The 26,765-nt window shown below is 41.7% G+C and overlaps 1 protein-coding gene across 2 annotated transcripts in view; it reads left to right on the top strand.

Annotated features, from left to right (window-relative positions):
• The first annotated feature begins 16,216 nt into the window (after positions 1 to 16,216).
• Positions 16,217 to 26,765, top strand: part of NDFIP2 (Nedd4 family interacting protein 2) — a 48,511-nt gene continuing 37,962 nt past the window's right edge. For both annotated transcript variants that reach the window (XM_075526989.1, XM_075526981.1), the window contains exon 1: positions 16,217 to 16,368. In XM_075526989.1, the coding sequence (XP_075383104.1) occupies positions 16,333 to 16,368 (36 nt within the window). In that variant the 5' untranslated portion in view covers positions 16,217 to 16,332. The remainder of the gene's footprint in view (positions 16,369 to 26,765) is intronic.

Raw genomic sequence — 26,765 nt, 5'->3', positions numbered from 1 at the left:
CCTGTATTATTAATATTATCTGATATCCCTATCTTTATTTGGATTCCTCCAAAACACTGTATTTTATGAGCAACTCAGCTATTTTTTTTCCATTCTTTATTGTACCAAGGTTTTTTTTTTTTCCACTGCCTTTCAGTGCTTTACAGCTTCACAGTCAGCTTCCCTTATTAGTATTCTGACAGACAAAAGTTAAGTGACCACCAGCTGGCACCATAATTTTTCAAAGCATCTTCTGAACTTATCATTTTGCATATGTAAAGCGTATCTACAAATTCTACATATCTAATATAGAAAAGCAGTCAACATGAGCAATGCAAGCTAAAGATGTTCCTTAAATATGAAATGGTTGAGAGGTAGAGGCTATTAGACTAGTGTAATTACTGTCCATAGCTTTTACTTTTCATTAATACCTGATTGGAACCCAGTCATATTCCAGGAAGGAATATTATAGGACCAAATTTTATTATCCAACAAATCCCAGGAAAAAAGATATTTTGCAATGGAGCAAGATAATGGCAAGAGAATCCGACAGTTCAAGTCCTGGACATTCTCAGTATTCATGATCTCCTGCTATATCTCCTCTAAAGTTTATCATTTATTTGATTTATAAAATATCTGTGGAAGTAGTGTCGTGACTTTCATGATAGTCCAAGAACAGAAATGAGGGAAGACCTGTGGCAGAGAGATTTTCATTTACTAGATAACTGCTAGAGCTGGGAAAAAGGCAAGCTCTGAGGCATAAAAATCTTTTTTCAGGATATTATCTCTCCCTACATACCTTCCCTCCGTTATGTAACATCTGCATAATTTAAAATGATTCATTATTTGCCTGGGCATTTTTTGTAACAGCAGATTATTAATGGAAAAAGTTATGGATCTATACAGTATTTTACTCATCTGCTGGGTGTTTGTGGTTAGCCTGTTGCTCTTTCATTTACTAATCATTTGTTTCTGTGACAATTTAAGCCAGTCTGTCCATTTTTAATCTTTGAGAACTTTAAAAAAAAAAACAACTTATCTCAGAAAGATAATTTCATCAATTAAAAAATGAATTGCTACTGTGAGCTCCTTCTTCATTTCATAAGAGGCTGCCATGTGGACTTCCTGAGCTGGGTGGGGAGAAGGAAGAGAATTAGACAGAAAAGATACAAAAGGTTGGTTCAATTGCCTCAACTTTCAGTTGCCTTTTCAAAGACCCTCACGTTTCTCAAATAGATGCCATCTGACACCTCAGGAAGCTGAGGTATCCCCTAGGTTCCGCCAGCCCTATTAGGATGCCATGAGTATCTTAGGGCATTTCAGATGACCCTCACCTAGAGTCTCAAATGATGGAAAAAGTGTGGGGGTTTTTGTTTGGTTGTTTTTTATTTCATCTAGCATTTCCAGTTGATTTGGTAAATTGTGTAGTACAACTATAATGTGAAGGGAGACAATGAAAGGAAATAATTGCAGTAATCCAGCCTTACTTTCCCATGAAGTGGGGCAAGTCTAGTAACTGTCATAAGTTAATAGCACCTTACAGCTATGTTTTCTTAAATTCCAGTGGTCTGTGTTCTGATTCATGGGATATCTACTCTATTCCAGAAAATAATTATTAAAAAAAAAAAGTTAAAAAAGAAGGAAGTTTTGGTGCAATATAGCAGCTTGACCATACCTGAGAATTTATTTCAGAGGGACTTATGAATCCTGTTTTTATAGCTGCTTCATGCCTTTGGGCATATCAAAACAGTTAGGGACATGCAAAGTATCTGGCCCTTACAGTTCAAAGATGTTTATTTTAGCCTTGCTTATTTTAACCTTAGGAATTTCTACTATTGTGGTACTAACTGTTGTTGCAAAAGGCACTATTATCTTATTCTAGGCTCATGTAAAAAGAAATGATAGTGATTCACTGGATGAATTATTCATACTTGGCTGAAGTGACAACATGTTATTGTACCAAGATACAGGAAAATATAAAATTGTATTTTTTCTTTAGCTTTGGACACAATGGTATTTTTAAAAAATCAAATACCAATGTGTACTTTGGCACAAAATCTTTAGCATTTGAGCCTCCCTCTGATAAAAGGTGATGCAAGAGCTTTCATCCAGCTTCTGTGCAGACAAGGACGCTGCTTCAGGGGAATGCCAGACAAAGTAGTAGCTCTTCTGTAGTAGCCAGGGAAAACATGGTTCCCCTTACAGTTAGCTGCTAAGTACCTTTTTTTATCCTCTTTCCTTTTTAAGTACCCAATTCTGCTCTCATTGAGGTGAATGAGCACTTTTGCAGGAAATTTGCTTTTGTTCCAGAGAAATTTACAGGAAGGAAATGGTCCTTCAGGAAAAGTTCACTCCTGTGCCTTTATGAATTTTCTATAGCAAGGTTCACAGCAACAACATTTCCACTACATTTACCTGCAATTCAGAAATAACCTTAAACTCTCATTGCTGTCAACTATGTATATGTGTGTTTAGCTGTCTAAAAATCAAGACAGACATTTAAGATCCTCCTGTGACCTTAGAAGACTAACTTTATGTGCTTGCATAAAACCCCAAAAACCTTCTGTTTATGTCTTGTTTTATCCATTGCCACCCTCTTGATGAAATACCTGGTACTGAGGTGCTGCACATCAGATGCCTTTTCTGTTTTGTTCTCATAAAGGGAAACTGGATAGTTTGTATCATTGTCGGTGTGTTACTATGAGAGAAAATTAGATTACACCTTGAACTTTGAAGCAAAAAGAAGATAAAGTTGTGGCACATTTTACATTCTACAAGAAATACTGAGTCATGGAGGGATTATTCAAAAATCACAAGCAATCATTACACTCACTTTTGCTTGCTTCGTTTTGTGAAAACAGCAGAGAGCAGTTGTGGTTCTGCTTCATTTCTTGGTTATTGTGGACATAAATCAATCACAGATTTGGAGACAGGTATTCCAAATCTTGAACCCTGCGTGACATTCAGTACAAAGTCAACATATAGTGGTTTATTTTTCTGAAGAACCAAGTCTGAGCACTTGCTTATGAATATTCCAGCTGTGGTGTACGTAGTGCACATATTTAAGACATATTCTGGTTAGCAATGTCTGTTGGGATTGTGCTTGTGTCCTGAATATTGCTAGACTTCTGTACTGAAGACATGAAGAATGAGAGAAGCCTTGTCACCACTTAGTGGTTTTTTTTCCTATGCATGCTGTTGGGAAGTAAGCCAGTCACTTAGTATTGGGGCCATCGATAGACTCTGACTCATTGACATTTTTGCCCTGGTCATCTGTTTTTGCATAGAAAGTCTTTTTTTTTTTTTTTTTTTTTTTTCTGGTATAGGTATTTAATCCAAGTCTTTCAGATTTAAGAGCTCTTATAGCATGACAGTGAGATGATGATCACATAAACCAATTCTAATGGGGTTTACAAGCACAAGCACTAAATATAATTACTTGCCTTTAGTGGCAACAGTACTAATAGCGAAATGAATTAGCAACTTGATCTATTGGATATATTAATTTTCCAGCTAGATTTGGACCAAAGTAGTATAAGAGAGTGTGGTATCAGCCTCTTTATCCTAAAATATAGAGGATAGCAGCGCTGATTTCCTGAATACTAACTGATTCACTATCATTCTCTCTGACATATGAATCACTACATTTTTCAGTAATAAATGTCAGGCATAATGTTTAGAAACAGCAGAGTAACAAGTTACAGCGAAGATCCATACTGCTTTTTCCTTTGCTAAACCTGAACTTTGTATGAGTTATCTCTACCGTAGTGATAAGTAGCCGTCTCAGAATTAGTAGAGGGTAACTCTGTGACGTATCTCCAGACTCTCATTACAAAAATATCTCTCTCCTACTTAAATGGTACTCTTGTTTCTCTGATTCAGAAAAAAGCCTGAAAAGCTGTCCTTTTTTCCTCTCTTAGCTCTGTTCTTATGGGCATGTGGTTCAGACAGAGTTAAGGGTCTTCTAGTTCATTCAAACATCTGGTGCTATAAATATTCATGCCCTGGTAGGATTCCAAATTTTTTGTGTCCATTGACTTCTTTTTTTAAAAAATAGATGAGGAGTTTATATGAGGGGAGCTTTCCTCCATGTGAGTGCTTGCTCAGAGTTATGACTGTATCTTCAAAAACTGCTGAAGGAGGAAGAAAATTGAGGTTATATAAAAGCAGTAGAATAGCTATACAGAATCAGGCAAAAACACCCACAAACATGTAGACCAGCATCCTCTCTCTGACACCCATCAACAGCACATGACACATTCGACAGTGCTAGCATGATTATACGTGGATTTCCTCAATGCTTCATTAAGCCTTGTCTAAAGTTAGCAGAGAAGCCCTTCTTAGAGCCAACAGAGAGAACGGAGTAAATGTGGACTCCAGTTGAAACAGATTCTCCACCCTTGGAGATATCCAAAATTTGAATGGGCAAGGCCTGAGTAACCTGATCTAACCGGGCCTGCTCTGAGCAGAGAGTTGGACTAGTTGACCTCTGCATCTCCCTTCCAACCTAATGATTCTGTGACTCTATCCTTGCTACTTAGCATCCATCCATCTATTGCTAATCCCTTGGTAGCAGAAAAACAAAACCTTCTCGCACTCATCTGGGCAACACAGCTGACAAATATTTCAAGATAAGTGTTCCTCCTTTTGTTTAGCTGAATTCACATAACCATGGGCCGGATCAAACCTTTACTGGACTACTGAGTTTAGAGCACTTCTGTACATTCCCAGAAGCATTTAAAGACACTCAAGCATAGCACTGTCTTTTTTGCCTCGAAACTGATATGAATGCTGAAATATACATGCACCACACAACTGAACAAAAGCTAGCTTCAGTGGAAACTGTCATTGAAGATTATTGCTCAAAATTTGTTTTTACTTGCTGCTACTGCAGTCCTAGGTCAGCTCAGATGTTGATGGATACTTCCACTCAGATTCAGCAAACTAGGCATTTTTTCCAGAAAGCTACATGCTTTTGAAAACAAGAGTAGGAAAAAGACTTGAGCAATTTTAATTACAGTTGTGACTATGTGTTTGCGTATTACTAGTTCCTGAGGTGTGTCTGTATAAAATTTAGGCGACTGCCTCTAGCTGAAATAGTACACTGTACCCTGACAGTGGGATACATGTTTTTTGACTGTTAACATGCTAGACCAGTGAAAAAGAACATTTTTCTCCACATTTAACAAGTTACCTGTTGAAGTAAGTGGTCGTATTCAGACAGTTTTAACTGCCATCTAAGCTCATGTGTCTAGCTAACAGGTAAAAACTAATACACGTCACTATAAAAGTCATTTGAAGGGCTTTGCAAGATACAGAATGCTTACTCAACAGGAAACGTGAGGCATGGGGCCTTAGAATTTAGGCTGCGTTAGCATTGCAGCTGGCTAGGTTTGGTTGATGACATGGTGGTTAATGGCATGGTAATGCTCTATTTTTGTTTATATTCTGACTTAGATTCAAAGGAGACTAAGCTAGCATTACAAGGAGCCACTGTAACAGCCCAGCACTGTGTGGTTTTTAATGCAGTCGTATTACAAAGACAGAATAAAAGGGTGGTTCCTAATCCAAGAGGTTTATAATTTCTGCAGAGCTTCGTTTTATATAGAAGAAAAGCAATTTGGGCATAAAGCCTGCTCAAGAGCTGTATATACGGGAAACATACATAATGGTGAACAGACTGAAAGTTATTCGGAACAAAACCATTATCACTACTCTGCAGGACATCTAATTTGAATGATCAGCATCATCTTGATGCTGAAAAGATCGTTTTCACTTTATAGCTTTTTCAAATAGATTTTTATATTGTGTTGTGTTAGGAGAAATGCCAATACATTAGACTTACTGACCTAGCAGTAACTTACCGTGAATATATACGCAGCTTCCCTCTGTTCCTGTAGGACAGAGACCATGCATTGCAGTTAATATTTTAAAGCAATACTGGCACTACAAGGTCATGGAGTTACTTGTGTATCTATCACTTGGCCTTTCCTTTTCTAGTCATATAACAAAACGATTTTCAGGTAACATCCAGGCCTTTACTGTTTAGATTTTTTTGTGCACTTATTCTCATATAATTTCATGCAAGATGTTTTAAAACAGAGACAATATTCACATCATTCACAGAAGACCAAGAACCATTCTAAAAACAAAGTAGCTTTCGGGTTAATGGCTGAACAAATATTTGAATAATCTTTTTCGTAAGGAATACACACTAAAACTGTTTTCTACTTAATCATACCTTATTGGTAGTACAAAAAATACAAGTATTGCCAAGATCAGAGTGGAAATGTCCTGTCCAAATAGGACTTCATAATAGCAGTGGATTTCTTCTTGCAGTATCCATCTGTATTGACTTTCAAGGCACAAAGCATATTGCCATCTATATTTTCTACCATTTCCTCTGCTTTTCCCAACAGATCTCAAGGGTTTGGGGATTTTTTTTTTGTTCTTTGTTTTCTAACTGGAGGTATTTTCTCACATATTTCCCACATTCCTTCATAATTTGGTGTATATTTACATTCTTTGTTCTGTATTTCTACTTTACTGTCATCAGTTTTATCAACTCTGCCTGACTTCTGCACATTCCATTCAACCCCATTTGTTAAATGGAAACTTCAAAGCCATATGGGGATTTTTTTGTTTGTTAAAAATTACATCCATAACAGCACATGCTGGCTACTGTCAAGACTAGGTATTTAACATCAGATCTGTATCTGAAAAAACACTGAAAAACTAAACCACATACATTTAAAAAAATTGTAATTAATTCTCAGTTTTGTTGTTTGGGGTTTTTTTCTAGGTAGTGTCCATCACCGGTGTTTGTTACACACAAATATTTAAATTTTTATATTTTATTACAAGGCATTTTCAAAAAATAAGTTATAAACTCATAGGTTTTAAAGAGACAAACTAGTTTTAAAGAGAACAACGTCAAACTGCCACACACTCAAGTGTTTACTCTTGTGATTCTTCTGCTGTGTACTGACTTCTCTCAAAGTACACACGCCTCTCCAAAGAGGTGGGATTTAGCAGATCCTTCTTACTCACTGTTAGACCCTCCTCTGTCACCTGTGTGAAACGCCATCAGCCTTTGTATTCAGTCTTCATAGCAACATGCAGTTCGTGTCACATTATGTGGAAATATGACTTTTTAAGGAGAATCCACTGAGAGACAAGCACACACTGCCTCAGCCTTTATTTATGGACTCCATACCATTCCTCTAGATTCATAGCTTACTCCACAAAATTAGCTAAGCAATCAGCTCTCCGTGGCAGCTCGCTACACTCTTTTTTTTCTGCAAAAACACGGAGCTATACTGAAGAAGCTGTACTGCTGCTAATGCGAGCATTGGCTCCCTGAATTTGTCTGAAGCGTAGCTGTATCTGTTTAGCAGATAATGTTCCTTCACTTCTATGGTCTCCTGCTCTAACCGTGCTTGTGGCCAGCAAAGGCAATTAGTGTAAGTTGTAAGGGAGACAACAGAGACATAGTGATCTGACCATGCTACCGATTTAGACAAAGTACAGCCATGCACAGCTACGACGAGCTTGTCAGAATATACCTGAACTAGTTTAAAACTGTCTCTGTGACTAACAGGAAATAGCTGTGGCAGTATAGAGATCCGTGCAGGCTGCAAAATCCATCCTAGACCAAGGCAAATATTTGAGATGTTTCCCACCCTGAGCTCTGTGTTGCAGTAATGACATTTAAAGCTGGTTCAGATATATCTGCATGGTATTTGGACATATCCAAGGACCAGATTTGCAAGACTATACACATTAATATATACACTGAACAAAGATGATGACAATGTAATTGAGAATCTGTATTCAGCTGTGAAATCTTAAAAGTAGCCCAGTGTTCCTGTTAATGATGGCTCTGGCATTGCCTGTGTTGCCTAAAAAAGGAGAAGAAAAATTGAAGAAAACCAAGCCAACCTCCTGCTGTTTCTTTCTAAGAAATTCAGTCCCAGTGGTTTCTTTAAGCCAACTTCCTGATTAAAGTAGCGATCTAAACCCATACACAGATCAGAAATTTTGTGCAGTTTAGATAACCAAGAACATGGAATTAAAACTGAATAGTTTATAAGCAGAGTTCGCAAACAGTGAGGAAAACAAATACAGTCAGTAAATTCATAGCCTAGTTTCAGGTCAGTCAGTAAATTAGGTACATTAATTTCATTAGATTTACTTTTGGAAAAATCTATTTATTTCCCACTGACATTATCTGTATGTGGTGGTGTGCTCCCCCCCCCTCGCACAAGCAGTAACCACCAGTGGGAGTCATCCTGATAGCTGCATCCAGCTTATGCTGGACCTTGAGGACAAATAGCAACAAAGTAGCCAAGGGCTGCCTGAAGCAGGGATCTAAACCTCTTGCTGATATGCAAATATGATCATAAGTCAATCATCTTACTCCTTAAATAGTGGACAGCCCAGGGCTCTTTGAGCTCTCCTGCACGGCAGCGGGCTGCACACCAGGATCTCCCCTTGAGCAGGGACGCCTCTCAAGGTTGCTCCTCGGGGCTGAGAGATTCCCTGCCACAACAGATCCTCGGTAAGTGACTAACAGCATGCTGAACTTTGAAATCTTAGCTAAGTGATATAAAGGATTGATTGCGCACATATATAATCCTTTAGACATAAACCGTTGACCAAGTCTGGGACTAGGACTGGATCTAGCCGCACCTAGACTCCTCTCTGAGAAGGAGTTTAGAAAGCAAGGGGGTCCTTTTCCAAACCTCATGACTCAACGGGAGGGTCTCCCTGACAGTTTTGTCTGACCCTGTCCTCTATGCAGTAAATAATCGAGTGCACCTCGCCATCGAATCTTGTTAAAACACTGTCGCATTGAACTTTGTTAACTCCCTATTCTGTATCAATAAACTATATTTTTACTTCTCTCTTACGAGTAAAGTGCACCCTCACTCCATCTGCGACACTGTATTAGAGGTCTGAGAAACAATGCTCAAGATGCAAAATGAAGCTACAAAAACTGAAATCTTATTTTTTTGTTCAGTTCTTGGATAGAAATGTACAGCTTTTATTCTAAATTCTTTATATGGTACAGCAAGCAAAATAGGACGGTAAGCATAATATTTACTTAAAATAGTACAAAATTGTAGAATAATATAAATATGCAGTATTGGTTTTATGTATGCTTATTAAGATAAAATTAACCTTGTTCTGAAATCTACCTATTATGTAAGTTCCATCAGAAACCTTAAAAATTTGAATAGGTGTATACAGGTGAAGAAGTGTGAAATTAAATATAGTGCTTTCTTATTTGCTGGCCATTGATTGAATAATGAATGAAAAACAAGTTTAAAATTGCTAACAGTCTTGTACTGCTTGCCTTTGTGCAATTACCTTCAGACTTGTCTGAATTCAGATCACATCCTTCAAGTCAACTTTTTGCAGAACTGAGCTTGCAACAGTTATTACTACCAAGAAGATTCTTTTCTTGGCTCGTTTTCGTGGTGGAGCAAAGTTTAAACTGTTGTAAACTTGCTGACTAACAGCAATTAAGTTTCTTCTTTCCTAAAACAAATCTGAAGTAACACTTTCTTTTAAATGTCATTTTGACACTATTTTGTTTACATGCTATTTAGAACACTGGTTTTGTTTCCTTAAATACAGATCTTTTACAATAAACAATTTACTGCAGGATCCAGAGAACAGTGATAAACATTACTGTCACTGTAGGCCCTTAAGGTTTAAGAAGGTCAAACTGAAAAAGTAAATCTTAAAACTAATATTAAAGTGGTTTAGTCAACATGACTTGTTCATCTAAGTAATAAAGTCCTAACAGTTCTGAAATACACATTTCTCACATTCAATATCTGTTTTGTACAGGAGAGTACAAGAGAGACATGGACATACTGGAGAGAGTCCAACAAATGGCCATGAAGATGATTAAAGGACTGGAGCACCTCTCCTGTGAGGAAAGTCTCCAAGACCTGGGACTGTTCAGCCTGGAGAAGAGAAGGCTCAGAGGGGATCTCATCAGTGTATATAAATACCTGAAGGGAGGGTGTAAAAAGGATGGAGCCAGGCTCTTTTCAGTGGTGCCCAGTGACAGGAGCAGAGGCAATGGGCACACACGGAAACACAGGAGGTTCTGTCTGAACATCAGGAAACACTTTTTTTTTTTACTGTGAGATTGACCGAGCACTGGCACAGGTTGCCCAGAGAGGTTGTGGAGTCCCCATCCTTGGAGATATTCAAAAGCCATCTGGACATGGTCCTAGGCTAGGTGGCCCTGCTTGAGGAGGGGGGTTGGACCAGATGGCCTCCAGAAGTCCTTCCAACCTCAACCTTCCTGCGGTTCTGTGATTTAAAGGTGCCTTAGTGCTTGCCGATTACTTTGCATTATAGATTAATATTATGCCATACTCAAAACCTCTGGAACCAGACAGTTAAATTAAAATATACATATAACACTATTCTGAAAATACAAAGATCTGACAGTAATGCATGACCTTCCTTTTTTAGCCTTCTACCAGTAAAATGACATAGCCTCCTATCCAGTTACACAGCTTTAAAAAAAAAGTTACAATGTTCCAGAAAGAATAAGAACTGAAAAATGGACATATTTAAAGCCTAAATTAGTCACATTGTCTGTTTTGAGGATAAGTTGCATAAGTACATTAATAATATTCTTGAAGAAAAAGAAGCTGGGTCTCTGTATATCTCATAAGCTGTATCACCCATCCAAAATTTGTCCCTAAGTATGAAACTCCCTCCCCCCACACACCTTTACTACCTCTACTGAATCTACCTGTGCCTCTACTGACTCTTTTCCCAAGCGTCTATGGAATATTTCCTAATTTCCCTATTAAAGGCATTCTGGTTCTTGCCTATTGTCCTTTCTTCCCTTAAAAGAAGTGATTTGCATAAGTTCAAAACTGAAAGTTTCATCTTAATAAATGCTTACTCAATTGTATTCTAATATTTACAGACTGAAATGCAATTTGGCAGCTATTAACTAGTGCCCAAGTTGGAGTTTCTAAGGACAGGGTATTAGATGGAGCTGCGATACAAAAAAAACACTTAAAAAACCATAGAGGTCAGGTGACATTTTCAAAGTTTCAGATCAACACTCCATCTCTGTTTTGTACATTTTTCAGGAAACATCTTCCTGGGCTGAGATGTCACATGCAACACTTCCGAAACAGTTTACTTTGGGGAAATTTGTTTCTAACACTCTATAAGATACTAGAAGTTAAACCTATTACATGAATGGTCCAAATTCCATTTTCCATGAAATCTGGTAATATAATTAAGAGATTTTCCTTCTATTTGGTAACAGAAGCACAGTGCAGGACTCTGTACAGACTATTCTTAAACTCAACATGACCTTTACTAATAACTCTTGCTTTTAAGACAGAAGAATTAAACATAGAAACTTTCATTATGTATAGAGGTAAAGAGGAAAAAGGAGGAAATCCTGTTAGGAAAATAATAACATTAATCCATTTCTAACCTATATTTCTCTGCCAACTGTGTTTCCTAACTGTTAGGGCTTTTGATGCGCAACAGAGTTCTTGTATGAGGAACACAAAAAATGCAACAAAACAATAGAGTAGGCCCGCACTTCCCAAACTTGTTTTGTTTGGGCAGCTTTAGTAACCACTGCATTAGCCAGATACGGGCTGCAAGCGAGGTTCTGGGCGCACACAGAAAGCCTCATGCTTTCCACCCCCTCCTCCCTGTGCTGGTTTTGGCTGGAGTAGAGTTGATTTTCTTCATAGTAGCTAGTACAGGGCTATGTTTTGGATTTGTGCTGGAAACAGTGTTGATAACACAGGGATGTTTTTGTTATCGCAGAGCAGTGCTTACACAGAGTCAAGGCCTTTTCTGCTTCTCACCCCACCAGCGGGTAGGCTGGAGGTGCACGAGAAGCTGGGAGGGGACACAGCTGGGACAGCTGACCCCAACCGACCAAAGCGATATCCCATACCATATGATGTCATGCTCATCATATAAAGCTGGGGGAAGAAGAAGGAAGGGGGAGACATTCAGAGTGACGGCATTTGTCTTCCCAAGTAACCATTATGCGTGATGGAGTCCTGCTTTCCTGGAGATGGCTGAACACCTGCCTGCCCATGGGAAGCAGTGAATGAATTCCTTGTTTTGCTTTGCTTGCGTGCGCGGCTTTTGCTTTACCTATTAAACTGTCTTTATCTGAACCCATGAGTTTTCTCACTTTTATCCTTCTGATTCTCTCCCCCATCCCACTGTGGGGGAGTGAGTAAGTGGCTGTGTGGTGCTTAGTTGCCAGCTGGGGTTAAACCACGGCAGTGCTTTTTGGTACCCAACATGGGGCTGGAAGGTTTGAGGTATCTTGGCTGTGGAGAAACTGTCCAAAAAACTGTCTCAGGAGTTCCAGAAACTCAAAGAGGATAGGTCCTACTCCCCACCTGTACGGGCCAGTGTCTCAGCTATTAGGGTCAGTGTCCCTCTGCTCAAGAGAGAGGATATAGTGAATACACACCATGAGCCACCCTATGGTTTTACCTGCATGACCACAGAGAGGACATGAGGAAGTGGGATGGAAAACCTACCTCAACCCTAGAGGCACGGGTACGTGAGTTACAGTGAAAAAAAAACACCAAAGGGGGTTCTTCCAGGAAAATTGCTGCTCCGGTTTCCAGTGGACAGTTCCCCAGACAGAGTAGAAGGGCTGATCTCACTTCTGATCTTAATAAAGGGACTTTTGATTCACATTTACAAGAAGTGGGTAACGAATACTATGACCAGGACCTCCAGCCAGGAGGAGGAAAGGGACAACCGGGTTTACTGGACTGTGCGGATTCAATGGCCTGGCACATCAGACCCACAGAGGTATAAAGCTCTTGTAGACACCGGTGCACAGTGTACCCTGATGCCATCAAGCTATACAGGGGCAGAACTCATCCGTATTTCTGGAGTGACAGGGGGATCCCAACAGCTAACTGTATTGGAGGCCGAAGTGAGCCTAACCAGGAATGAGTGGCAAAAGCACCCCATTGTGACTGGCCCAGAGGCTCCGTGCATCCTTGGCATAGACTGCCTCAGGAGAGGGTATTTCAAGGACCCAAAAGGGTACCGGTGGGCTTTTGGTATAGCTGCCTTGGAGACGGAGGAAATTAAACAGCTGTCCACCTTACCTGGCCTCTCAGAGGACCCTTCTGTTGTGGGGTTGCTGAGGGTCGAAGAACAACGGGTGCCGATCGCCACCACAACGGTGCACCGGAGGCAATATCGCATGAACCGAGACTGCCTGGTTCCCATCCATAAGCTGATTTGTCAACTGGAGAGCCCGGGAGTGATCAGCAAGACTTGCTCACCCTTTAACAGTCCCATGTGGCCAGTGCGAAGTCTAATGGAGAGTGGAGACTGACAGTAGACTATCGTGGCCTGAATGAAGTCACGCCGCCGCTGAGTGCTGCCGTGCCGGACATGCTGGAACTTCAATACGAACTGGAGTCAAAGGCAGCCAAGTGGTGTGCCACAACTGGTATCGCTAATGCGTTTTCTTCAATGCCTTTGGCAGCAGAGTGCAGGCCACAGTTTGCTTTCACTTGGAGGGGTGTCCAGTACACCTGGAATTGACTGCCCCAGGGGTGGAGATTGCAATGGATATACCTTTAAATCATTGTAACCCAGGATTTGAGTTGCATGTTATGGGAATTACTATAGCAGGAACCCCTTGTTGCTAGCCAGGCTAGGAGAAAGGGGAGGAGTTCACTGCAATGTTAAACCCTATGGTCTGGCCCAAAGGGACCAGGGGTGGACATTGTAATGGAAATACCTTTAAATTGTTGTAACCCATGGTTTGAGTTGCATGCTAGAGGAATTACTATAGCAGGAACCACCTGAACCAATGGAGGACAAGCCTGACAAGAAGCAGTGCAAGTGCAACAGTGACCCAAACTGAGCTGGCTTTGGTGCCCAGTAATTCCATGCAATATACCACCTCTCCTGTCCTGAGTGACCACCAGAAGAGATGGAGCCCAAAGTCATTGGCGAAATGAACTCAATGGACATTTTGTGGGCATTTGTGGACATTTATGGACATTTTACAGGCATTTCACAGGGTTGGTCCATAGACTAACGGAAGGGTATCTGTGTATTATATCAAAGGATGGGAAGGGTGGTGGTGGTTAATGAGGTTGTAATTGGATGGTGTGGGACCTGAGCATGATGTAAATGGAATGGAGTAAGGGGTGGAGAATGGGCTGCTTTTCACTGGGGTAAAGTTCATTTTCTTCATAGTAGCTAGCGTGAGGCTATGTTTTGGATTTGTGCTGAAAACAGTTTTGATAATACAGGGATATTTTCATTACTGCTGAGCAGTGCTTACACAGAGTCAAGGCCTTTTCTGCTTCTCACCCCACCCCACCAGCGAGTAGGCTGGAGGTGCACAAGAAGTTGGGAGGGGACACAGCTGGGACAGCTGACCCCAACTGACCAAAGCGATATTCCATACCATATGATGTCATGCTCATCATATAAAGCTGAGGGAAGAAGAAGGAAGGGGGAACATTTGGAGTGATGGCATTTGTCTTCCCAAGTCACCATTATGCATGATGGAGCCCTGCTTTCCTGGAGATGGCTGAACACCTGCCTGCCCATGGGGAAGGAGTGAATGAATTCCTTGTTTTGCTTTGCTTGTGTGTGTGTCTTTTGCTTTACCTATTAAACTGTCTTTATCTCAACCCACGAGTTTTCTCACTTTTATCCTTCTGATTCTCTCCCCCATCCCACTGAGGGAATGAACAAGTGGCTGTGCGGTGCTTAGTTGCCGGCTGGGGCTAAACCACGATAGTCCCTCATAATCCTGTATGTCTTCACTCCCACCCCCATGTAGAAACAAAACTCCGAGCTCGCTCTCCACTTCTCTGCCCTCCTACGCACACATACCGGGACTTATCTCCACTCCCTCAAGTCCTCACCCAGCTTGTCAGTAATGACTGCGTGCACGAAAACACGTACCCCGCTGCACAGGTCAGCCCCCACACAAGCAAGCAGCCTGGATAAAGGCAATGATCTGAGCTGCAGGATAAAGTTCTGTGTGCAAGCCATGATAGCAAGACGCTGCTTTCGTGAGGGCATTTACCTTGCAGATCAGTTATACTCCTCTCCACTGCAGCTAGGAGCTGTAGCTACAGCTATTTTGAAACTGTTTCGTACCACAGCTACATCTCTGACAGTCTGGGAACCTAGGAATGAATCATCCTCATCTGATACACCAGTATGGGTGAAAGTGTTTTTCACTATTTTTACCCCATGAGGTCAAAAACATATAAACGCATAAACATGTACAGTTTTAGGACAAAGAGAGGAGGAGAAAGGCCCATTTTCTTGTCAAGAGAACGGTGCTTTGCCTTCAATTTTCGAAAGAACTGAGGGAAAATAGGTTCACGACACAAAATTGTTACAGGGAGATGCCTATTCAAGATCATTCTCCAGGTCTGAAAGATCTCTTCAGTGCGATATCCTACATTTTCTCACCCCACAGAGGTCGCTAAGCAAGGTACAGTTTTAGGGCCAAACATCTTCACAGAATAGTAGTGAAAAGAAAGAGAGGGGAGAGGCCTGAGGTGGAGACATCCGGTCATGAGCTGGGCACTGCGTATGCATAGCCACCAGGAAGGGGCTGGCTGCCAGCATGGCGAGCAGGCTCAGCTCAGCTCAGCTCAGCTCAGCACAGCACAACGTGCAGGCCTGCATCAGGGCCAGGGCCTCTAACAGCCCTCGGCCTAGTGGATCGAAGGCAAGCAGCGGCGCTCAGGGCCTTCAGCAGCAAAGACGGCAAAGCCCACAGGCGGGAGGCCGCAGGCTAGACCGCGAGCTCAGCAGCCCCGAGGGAAACAGGGGGAGAGGAGCGACGGCGGGGGACAGGCGGGGGAGGAAGGCGGCATGGCCTTGCCTACGTGCAGCAGCCCGCCACGCCGCACGCCCACGGACAACATGGCTCCCGACGCCGCAGCCCGCCCCACCGCCCGGGCCGCGCCCGGCCAGCAGCTGCGCGCATGCGCGCCCGGCAGCGTCGGGGTGTCGGGCTGCGGGGGCACGCGCGTCACGGTGCGTCACGGGGAGGGGGCGGTGGCTCCCCCGCGCCGCGCCCCGCCCCGCCGCCGTGCGCGCGGCCTGGCTCTGCCGGCTCCTCCCCCGGCGGGGGCGGTGCGCGGGAAGGCGGCGCCTGGGCCGGCTCCGCCGCCGGGGTGGGCGGGGGGCGGCCGCAGCGGGGGAGGGCCGGGGCGGCGGCGGCGGCTCCGGTCGAGCGGGCGGGGGAGAGGCCGAGGACGCGGGGCCGGTCGGAGGAGCTGCGATCACGCCTGTGCGTGTCCGCGGACGGCCACGATGGATCACCACCAGCCCGCCAGCCGCTACCAAGTGGTGAGTGTGGCGGCCCCGGCTCGGCCCCGCTCGCCTTCCCCCGCCTCCTCGGGTCGTGGCGGTGCGGGGGAGGGGGCGGCCGGGGCGCCCTTCCCCCCACCCCCCGGTTCTCGGCTCCCACGCGCGGGGGTCTGGCTGGGACCCCCTGGCGTTTCTCCAGCGCCGGTGCCGGCCCGAGCGCGGCCCCGTCCCCTCCCCTGCCCCGGCGGCGGCGGAGCTCTGACAGCCGGGCCTTCCCCGGGCGGCGCGGCCCCTGCGGGAGCTCCCCCCTCCTCCCTCCCTCCCTCCCTCCAGCCCCCGGCGGCCCTGCCGCCCGGCCTCTGAGGGGGCAGCTGGCCGGCCTCGGCCGCGCTGCCGGCCTGCAAGGGAAACCGCCTTTGCCCGTTCCCCTTTCCCTCCCTTCGGCTCCCCCTCGGCGGTTGGTGCCAGTCTGGGGGCGGTGGGTTTTCCCGAGTGCGTCCGCCGCCGGTGAGGGGGTGGCGGGCCTCTCCGGAGAGCGTAGTCGAAGCAGGACAGCGGTTCCCGCCTGCCTCGCTGCGGAGGTAGGGGAGGGGTCGGGTTATTTAACTCTGGCTAGTGCGTGTCTGGGAGTGAAGCGGCGTTTCTGCTCTAAAACCTTCTTATTTTTAATAGTCCGTAGCTGTCTGGCACAGGGACAGAGTGTGGTTCGTGTACGTCTGTTGTCATCTTTAAGCCGGTGTGTAGGGACACACACACGTGTACGCTGGCTTACTGAAGATGCCATGCAGGGGACTGTAAAACGCAGAAGGCTGACCTTCAGTAAGCCCGTGCGTGTGTGCACACGCACAGACACACAGCACAGACACACATGAGCACCCTCGCTGAAGACGCTCAGTCTTCAGCACTTTTCAGTTCATCGAGTCCAATTTAAATGTCCGTTCTTTCCTTCCTAAACTTCACTACAGAAATAATCATTTAGGATGCAAAGGTTTTCCGCCTGCCCGAATTGAGTGTACTGCTTGTTTCTCGCAGTCGTTAGTTTAATGTTAGTTGTATTAATCTTGCGGTCATTAGCTTAATGTCAATTATACTCAAAATACACAAGCTGATTATTGGTTGTAAAAATTACTTAGGTACAGTCAGTCTCCTCAAATTTTTTCCTTCTGTTCCTTGTAATTCATGGCTTTGCTGTGTATGTAAGGTTGTTCTATAGAAGTCGGAAACCTTTGCTACTGTCTGTAATTCAAATTTCTACTGCAATCTTCTAGCTAAATCCTGAATTATTTGTCTTACTGTTTGTGTTTTGCAGCTTGAGCAGTGAAAACAATGTCCACAGAAGTAATCACATTTACTTCTGTCCATATGTAGAACTAAATGCTGATACTTATATTCAGATTGTTCTTAGGTTATGATAGTTCTTAGGTTAAAAAAAGTAATACAACCCCCCCTGTAATACGTTTTGAATATTTATTTTTGTAGTCTTACAGCATGGGAAATTTCTGTATGCTCTTGGATGATTGAGATTGACAATCAACCCAGGTGATGAACCCATCTAGCACCCTGCGACTTCTCAGGAGTGACGTACACCTTTAGGATGCTAGTAGGTCACCAAGTGCTTTATGGGTCCCTGCTTTCCAGCACAGTTCTGTTCTTGCGCCACACTATCATAACTTGGAATCAGCAGAAGTCCTAAAGTCATTCCTTCTTCTTCGCAATGGAGAACGAAAATGCTGGCAGAGCATTTTCTTAAGAGCCTGCAAACACTGTCCTCCCTGAGGCCTGAAGTAACCTGGGTATGTTTTGAAAGGCCTTAAAAGTGTATGCTATTAAAGTTCAGACAAATATAAGGGAAATTTTACTTCCATTACTCAAAGGAGTAGAAAAAAACATGGTAAGGTAGAACGAAGAGACAGTTTGCCTCCATAATATTTTTATGTTACGTTTGATTAGGAATTTCCAGCAATCCTGCTGGTGCCCAACTTTGGGTAAATGCTCTTTGGTGCAGCCTTCCAAAAGGGCTAATCTTAGTATTTGGAAGCAGGAGTTGGCCTAGTCAGTTCCCTCTGTATATTAAACTTTGTGGTCAATTTGTGTCACTGAGTTTTGTTACGGAAGTGTTCTCTGAAGCCGTCGTAATTACAGAACATTAAGTTCAATTGAATTTGTTGTCAGTCGCAAGGAAAGGGCTATCTTAATCTCTGGTGTCCTCCAGAGTTTAAAATACGACCTTTACTGATTACTGTCCCATAGCAAAGAGCGTGTTGTTTTATCTTCTCTCTGTTATATCTGACTGCTAGACATTGAGATTTTTCTGATGTTATTTACTTACTGTGTTGGGTCAGAGAATGGAAGGAACAAGGCAATTGCAGATATACTTAATTAGCACCTGATTATTCAAGCATGTGATCTTAAGTGTTATGATGTATTTACTTACATAATGGCTATGATAGGAAGTTAGCAATAAATTATTGCAGCTTGTATGGTTGTGTCCTAATTTTTAAGGACAAAACATAGAAGAAAATTACGACTTAACGGGGCTAATGTCGCATTAGTTTTGTGAACATCCCACTCCCTAGTGCTAAGCTTATGAAATCTGACGAGTTCTGCTATGCTCACTGTATGTGTTCTGGTTTTTTTTTTTTTTTTCCCATGAATAATAGCAAACACTTTTTTCCAATTGTACCATTCTGCCTTTACTTCTAACTGATCTGTTTTGCTCTATTCAGGGCAAGTTCTCTTCTAAATAGAAAGAATTACAGGCGTACATTATTATTGAAAGAATTACTGACTTGCATTTCTGTTCCTGGCAGTGACAGCAGCACTTCAGTGAAATTGAAGGAGCTATCTCACTGCTGCCTCTTTTTATTTGTGGTTTCTTCAAGTAAGTTAAACTAAAAGACTTTAAGAATGGCAGGCAATTTAGTTTTGAGCTTTAGCACAACAAGCCAGTTTTATGACTTCTTATGAAACAGAAAATGTCTGATCATAAAGCTAACCCTCAGCTTCTTTTGTTTTTTATCTGTCAGAACTAGCACTGAAGCTTCATTCTGCATCTTATTCTTTCTTGTGCCTCTGCGTTTTATTTCAAAAGCAGTTCAAAAATGTTCAAACTAGGCAACTGTTAGAAAGCTGGTGCTTGGAATTGCAGCAAAGTAAGTGTTGTGAGCAAAGAGCAGGCGGTACATCAGCATTACGTAACCATCTGCCGCGGGCATGTGTGATTTGTATTGCTTTCTGCCCCTCCTTTTTTGTCCTCTCTTCATAGGGCAAAAAGACAACTAATTGATGGGTAAGAATTTGTCATGCTTCCCTGCAGGAATATGACATCAGAAGTAAAACAGCCAACCTTTGTTGTCTTGCTTTACTTTCTTTTTTTTTTTCCTTAGTGACTTGCTTGCTGCAATCCTGTTGGTAAACGTGTCTTAAATTTTACATTCATTACAGGTATACTCAGTTCAGTTGTGTCATTTCCTTATTGTTGTATTTTCGTCTTTTTTCTTCCCCTATTCTGGTTGTTATTGGGTAAGAGGACTGAGGCATCAACTTTAGGAAAATTATAATAAAAATTCTTTAGTCATCGTTCTCCTGATTCTTTTTACCTTCTAGCTCATTGTCATCTGGCCTTAATTTGTGCATTACTCTCTTGTCTGAAATGTCTGCTCCTAGTCCAGCTTGTTTGCAGAAAAAGTGATTTGAATGATGCTTTGTGAATCTATACTGAAACAAAGAAAAAGAAATGCAGCTGTTTTCTGCAGTGCATAAAACTGGGTGAGCAACTAAGTATTAAAGCTTTGGTTTGCCTTTTTTTTTTCCTGTGAAATGCGATTTTCCAGATAACCGAGTCATGAGGGAAGATTTCATGTGCATATGAGTGATTTAGGCACAGAAATCCCATTGAAGGCTGCAGGGCTTACATGGTGAACTGTGTAAGAATTATAGTCAACTCACCACTCCCCCAGTCTTTCTTGATTAAAGCTTTGGGTTATCAATCTGGGGTCGGGTGGTCATCAGTCTGTGACTTATGGGGTGGTCAGAGCTAGATAGGTAAGGGGTAAAATGGGTAGGTAGCAAACCAGGACAGATGAAGCCAAAGGCAGCAGTCCACGTGGATGCCAGTTAAACTGTAACTGAATGTGCTATGCCACTGTAGCACCTGGGTTTGGTGGGGTTTGTAAGTGATGTGTGGTGCAAGACTTGGAGACTGCAGCCCGCTATTGTACAGCACTATACAGGGATAAAGAAATTGTGATTTTTTTAAAAGGTGTGTGAATCTTGTATAAATGTAAGTTGTGTGTGCTTTTTCAGAAACAGGGTTAAGAGATGAAAATTGCTACTGTAAACTCTTTATTCCAATCCATTTGCCTGAATAATGCTAGGTGTTGTGAATAGCTTTACAATTATCTTGGATAAGGCTTAATTTTCTGTATCTCTTAACTCCATTGTTGTTGACTCTTTACGCTTACAAAGTTATCTGGTTAAAAACCTTAATCAAAGTCAAGTTGTCTTTGTAGGTCTCAGGCACATGAAAGTCAACCTACACAGGAAATGTGCACAAAGAAAAATCTCTTCTTGCTTTCTTTTCATGGGACTGAGCCTAATAGTGATTGGCAAATAAAACCCCAAATATTGTTTATTCTACACCTTTGATGTAAGACCCCTACCTTATATCTAGCATATTTTCTATAGTATTTGTTGTCTTTGGAGAGAGAGCTCTTATGTAATTGGTGTTACTGAACAGATTGAGCTAGCTTATGTTAGGGAAATTCTGTTGCTTTCCACAGTTCTGGTGGTGAAGTCATAACTGGACGATAAAATACTGCATATAGGGGACTATGTTTATAGTACTGAAAAATATTGAGTAAAGGTGCATTAAGTGGTAAGTGTTACTGTTGCTTGCTTGTGACGGTTGCACTGATATTTTTAGTGATACCAACCTCTTAATCATTGAAGATAAAATTTTTCAGCGCACTGGCTTTTTGTACGTGAAACACCTAGCACAGACCTTTAACAGTTTAGAAGGGCAAATGAGGATCTTCTGAAATATGAGGTAAATGACACTTTGAAACAATGGGCTGTCCTTGCATCTTAATTGTTTTTTGGAATTTGATAATGAACAGTTTAAATTTTGAATTTATTTCTGTAACATTTTTACCTGTGACAAATTTGTCTATTAAACGTGGTGGGCTTTCTCTTGAAAGAATAGCTTTACTTTTTTACGAACAGTTTTCCCTATTTTTTATGAAGAATCCTGCCACAAATGAAGAAGAAAAAGTATAAATGTTGAAGTATGTTTGCAGATACAGTAGTGATGCAGTTAATACATAAAAAGTTAATACATTGTACATTTTTTTTCACTTTTTAGTTAAGTTTTTAAGTACTTTCATATGAACAAGGAAATAAACCTCATATCTCTCTGTGTGTTCCTCCCAAATCAAGGTGATGAGGTACAAGACAGGTACAATCCTTTCTGTCTATTCCCCTTCATAAATTTAAAGCAGGGTGGTCTAACTTTGTGTGTTGCCATCACTGTCTGGTTTTTGGATCTGTCTTTTGGAGGGCCACAGGTACAACACCCAGCTCTGCAACTGATTCACAGGAAGAAGCTCTGGCTTGCTGGTACAACAGGAGTTACAGTGGTTACAATAGCTTTCTGGTTCTTTATGTGGGCACAGGTTGTGGCATGTGGGCAGTTTCATTTCTTTTTGGCATGGCCACAGAGGGAGACGGTGGTTTTTATCAGCCCTGCACACAAATTGGTTTAATTATATGGGGCACCAGTTTTACTGTGCTGAACAAAATAAAATGAGGAATAAAACCCAGCAAGACGTACCTGGGTTGTTCCACTCGGGTTTTTCTCCAAAGGTCCTTGTTGAATCTGCACAAGAGTAGTGCAGGAGGAGAGGGTAGGAGCAGGGCTGGTCCTTTCTGGTGGCAGCAAGCTGTTGGTGTGGCTGAGCCTATCTTGCGAAACTCTGGATTTTTAGGTTCTTGAAAGACACACAAAACCAAAGGAAAGATATACTGGATCTGAGCAGTGACACTAAGTCATGCTCAGTGTAAATGTAAAAGGACAGCTTCAGGCTGTGGCATGCCACATCTAGTAAGTCTTCTAATCCTATTAAACAAAGGCGGAAGTTCAGTAACAGGAATAAAATGCATTCAAATAGTAGCTTTCTTAGCAGAAGTCAGCTGTGATGTGGCCAAGTTAGACGTTCTTTTCATGCTACTTTAAAAAAGAGAAACTCTAAGCACTCTCTCAGCTTGTTTGTATCTGAAAAATGTGGTAGGAACCACATCAGTATAATCTCAGAAATCAAGTGCTACGTTAATACAAAATGTTAGTAGCAGCCTTCTAGATGGGGAAAATGAGGTACTTTTGACAAATGGCTAATTCTAGGCTGATTTTGAAACTTTCTTCCCGGTGACAGTGTTGACAAAACAAGGAAGATGTGGCAACTGGTAATGTCATCACACCTAACTTTGTGAGACCTCCGTGCTCAGTTTACAGTCGTAGATTTGAATGTTGTGTTGAGTTTCATAGCCTCAAACCTCCTTCTAGGCTTAGGTGCGTCAGCTACTTTGGAAAGGGGAATGAACAAATGGATGTATACTAGTGCACCCACATTAGGCAAGCCATTTTCAAACGGAGAAGAAAAGTAATCCTAAAAGATTATGAGTGTTAAAAAAAAAAAAAAAAAAAAAATTGGCAACTTGTTAGGTCGGAGAGGCACTGCCAACTCTTCCTACTGAGACTGAGCTATTGCACAGCCAAGGCTGTGGGTTTGAGCTGCCTCAGGCTTAGGTCTCCCACTTCCTGGACAAGTACTGTCACAGCTAGCTGATTTTAGTAAATGGGCACCCCCTTCGCCAGCTGTGTTTTTAATGAAAATGACTAACTGCTTCTGTTTTGTGCTGAAGAGGAAAAGTTATTAACAAGAGGAGGCTTACAGTATCAGTTATCTCCTTTTTGCAGAAAGTAAGGGGGTTTGGTTTTTTGTAAAGCAGCACAAAAGTAGCACATTTCAGACTTGCACAGCCGGGCCTCACAGCACATGTCAGGATGCGGATGCCTTACGGTTTTGAGATTTACAGTGAAAGTGGAAAATGTATTTCCATTTTAACATTTAAGTGTTTATTCCACTTAAGCATTGTTTCCATTATCGTAGGCTAAGATTAGCCTAAAACTGATACAGTCTAATTTACTCCTAGATCACTCTGTAGCCAAAACATTAGATGTTGAGTCACCCCTCAACCCCATCCCTGGCTGTGCCCCCTCCCACTGTGTTTGGAATGGACAGAACGATTTAGAAAACAAGCCTCCAAACTTTGAGTGGTGTAGACACAACAAAATCTGGTCAATAATCTGTATATTGCTTTATTTCTGTTTGTAATCCCATTTTTCTTTTTCTTGAGTTACTGTTCAAGGTGTTTGGCAGAAATTTGTCATCTTCCTTCTTGTAAAATGTGGCTTTCCAGTAAAAAGATTGAAGAAAAATTTTGGTCTCTAGCTATTGTATGGTAACTTAACACATTCACAAACATAGTTTGTCCATTTCAGCTTTTGACAGTAATCCTATTAATGTTGACTTATTATTGTTGTAGGAGAGGTCAGAATCATGTCCTTGGTAAAGGTGTATATATAGCTTGAATTATTGAATGTGTTTTTGCTTTTCCCTGATTAATCTGAAGAGGTTATGTAGAGCAGCCTTGAAGTTATTGACAAGCGGGTGCTTACAGTGTCAGTTACCTCCTTATTGCAGAAAGTAAGGGGTTTGTTTTTTTTTTTTTGTAAAGTAGCACAAGCTCATGTTTAAGCATTGCTTTGGTAATGGTTAGTGTAGTTAACACTTGTCATCTTTGAGTCAGTGATGCCTTTGGTAAAGCATGAGACAATTGCGATAAGAGTCCTGGGTGATACTGAGGCCAATTGTCCATTTGGATCATGGTATTTTGAATCGTCATATTTTGGAATTTAAGGGAAACAGTACTTAAGGTATTTTTAAGGAATGTACTGAAGCATTAAGACTCTTAATTGAAACTCCAGAGTTGTGGTCACAAAACTGACTTGCATTAAATGCATAGAATAAATTATTAGGAAAAAGACTTGCATAAGCTGTTTACTCTTAAAAACCTGTTCCAAATTCTAGAATGAGAGTCCATAATTTGAACAAAGGAGCAGGCTGCTAAACCCTGCAGTGCTGGGCCACAGCTGATGATGAGCGGTGTGGCCCGTGTTCCTTTCTCATGTACCTCAATGTCTGCTACTTTTTTTTTTTTTTTTTTTTTTAAATACTCCCTATGGTTTACAGGTAGCACTGGTTTGGTCATCTACTCTCCTCTGAAGAGCTGAGCTTCCTAGACTGCTGCTTTTTTTGTTGCTTTTGTTTAGCTGCCTCATAATCAAAAAACCCTGACCTGCTGGAAAGTGCCTGCCTCTAGATGTATGCATCATCTGTCTAGCAATTGAGACATCCAGAGAATTGTCCTTTGGGCCACATATTTTGTAGGCTTGCTTTAAAATGCTTAGTCAACGCTCTTAGCGCTAACAGTAGCGTTGAAAAAACTCTATACCATCTGTTGAGACATAAAAATACATTCTTTAAAGAAGGGGCCTTTAATGCTCATTGTTGTGCGAGTTGTGTTTGTCTTTCCTACTAAACTTTATTAAAGCTGTGCGTCCCATAGTGGATGGAAGAGAAAGAAGACCACAAATCAAAATGAGTATCTTTTCAGTAGAGCCTGTTCTGCATGCAATGCACAAAAAGTGCGTTCAGCTAGTGTTTTGTATGTGTGTGGGTTTTTTAAGGTGTTGAAATTTGTATGTATTATCTCTCTAATGATTTGATTTACTGATATCTTAAATTGAGGAGCTTGAGTACTCCATTTTCCAGTTACTAAGAAAATGAGATATGCTGAAAATGTCAGGCACAGTTGACCCTCTAATAAGAATAAAGAGGGTTTGCTCTTATTGATTAATAATATCCTCTGATTTATTTATTATGTAATTAATGATTTCATTTTGGGCTAACCAGTACTGTAGAGTAAGAAACTGTTCCTGCTTGACTAGCTTTATTCAAATACACAAGCAATAAAACCTTTGCGTGTTCAATAAAGTTGAGACTTTTTAAGTTTTTCTTAGAGTTTTACTGCAGAATTTCCGAGGACACTTACTTACCTGTGATATAGGAGACACAAACTCGAGTAATTTTTTCCCTACCTCTCTCAAATCAGGAACTTAAGGTGAAACTGTATGCTCCTTCTGCAGTTCAGTTACCATGATAGTTCTCCAGGAGAAAACTCTTTTTCTTTATCCCTCTTCCTGTAAAATGAATTTGCCATTTTTAGCATCTTCCTGCATTGTCTTCATTAGGAAGCATTGTGCATGAACTGTCCTACTGTACGTGGGCTTTTAAGTGAAACGTGCATAATATATTTAGAGAAATACTCAGCTTTTTCAATCAACATTGAATTTTTCAGCCCAGATGAATGTAGGCTAAAACGGAAGCTGGAACTAACTGTTGAATATTGAGTTTGCTCTTGGTGACAGCCCTGTCCTTTTCCTAATTTTACAGGCTTTCCTATTCCCTCTACTTTTACAATTTACACGTTTTCTGTGTTCTGTGCGACTTTAGAGTGCCTGGGATCTACTTTCTGTACTGATTCTATAAAGCTGCTGGTAAGTAAAGACATGACCTTTCGACTGGCAATTCTTGGAGCTGTCACTGATGGTCTGCTGAAGCTGTTGGTTAGTGGCAGCTGCTAACAAATCCTGATAAAACATTGTCTGTCATCAGGGAAGATACTGAGAATGAACAGGAGGCATCATTGTATGAAACTTGGGACCTGCCTGTGTGTTGGGTACCGTACGCAGTTTTGGGTCCTCACAAGAGGAGCTACAGAAGGTAAAGGGAAGCAGCCTCCTTAAAAGTGGCATCTGAAATGGGTGGTGGCAGTTGGAAATGATCAACAGTTACAGAGTCACCAAGGCAGTGGACAAAGCAGTTGCAGAGCTGTTATTCACCAAATTGTGCAATATTAAAACTGGAGAGCACTCACTGAAATTTGGTTTGAATCACAGAAAAGACAAGGAGAAGAAAACATACACAGTTTGTTAATATACAAGATCATTGAGGCAGATAGTACTAGCAGATTCAGGAATACAAATTCACACACATCAAATCCATAACAGATTCAAATGGAATAGGCAGAGATGTACACTTTACAGCCATAATATAACAGCTGTGAATGTTGGGGGAGTCTGAGGAAAATGAATGGCAAATAAGTGACTAAGGCTTGTGTGCTGTCTGTGTATCTCCTGATGATTGTGCTGGAGATGGAACACTTCCTTAGACTGACCGCTGGTCTCAATAACATGCTTCTGTTTTCTTAATGGGTCTGTATTATACACTCTTACTTCTAACTAGAAAGTCTTCAAG

Source organism: Mycteria americana, chromosome 1, assembly GCF_035582795.1.
Source record: "Mycteria americana isolate JAX WOST 10 ecotype Jacksonville Zoo and Gardens chromosome 1, USCA_MyAme_1.0, whole genome shotgun sequence".
Classification (NCBI taxonomy): Eukaryota; Metazoa; Chordata; class Aves; order Ciconiiformes; family Ciconiidae; genus Mycteria; species Mycteria americana.
Note: the sequence above shows the minus strand (reverse complement) of the source record. Positions and strands in the feature narration are given on the sequence as shown.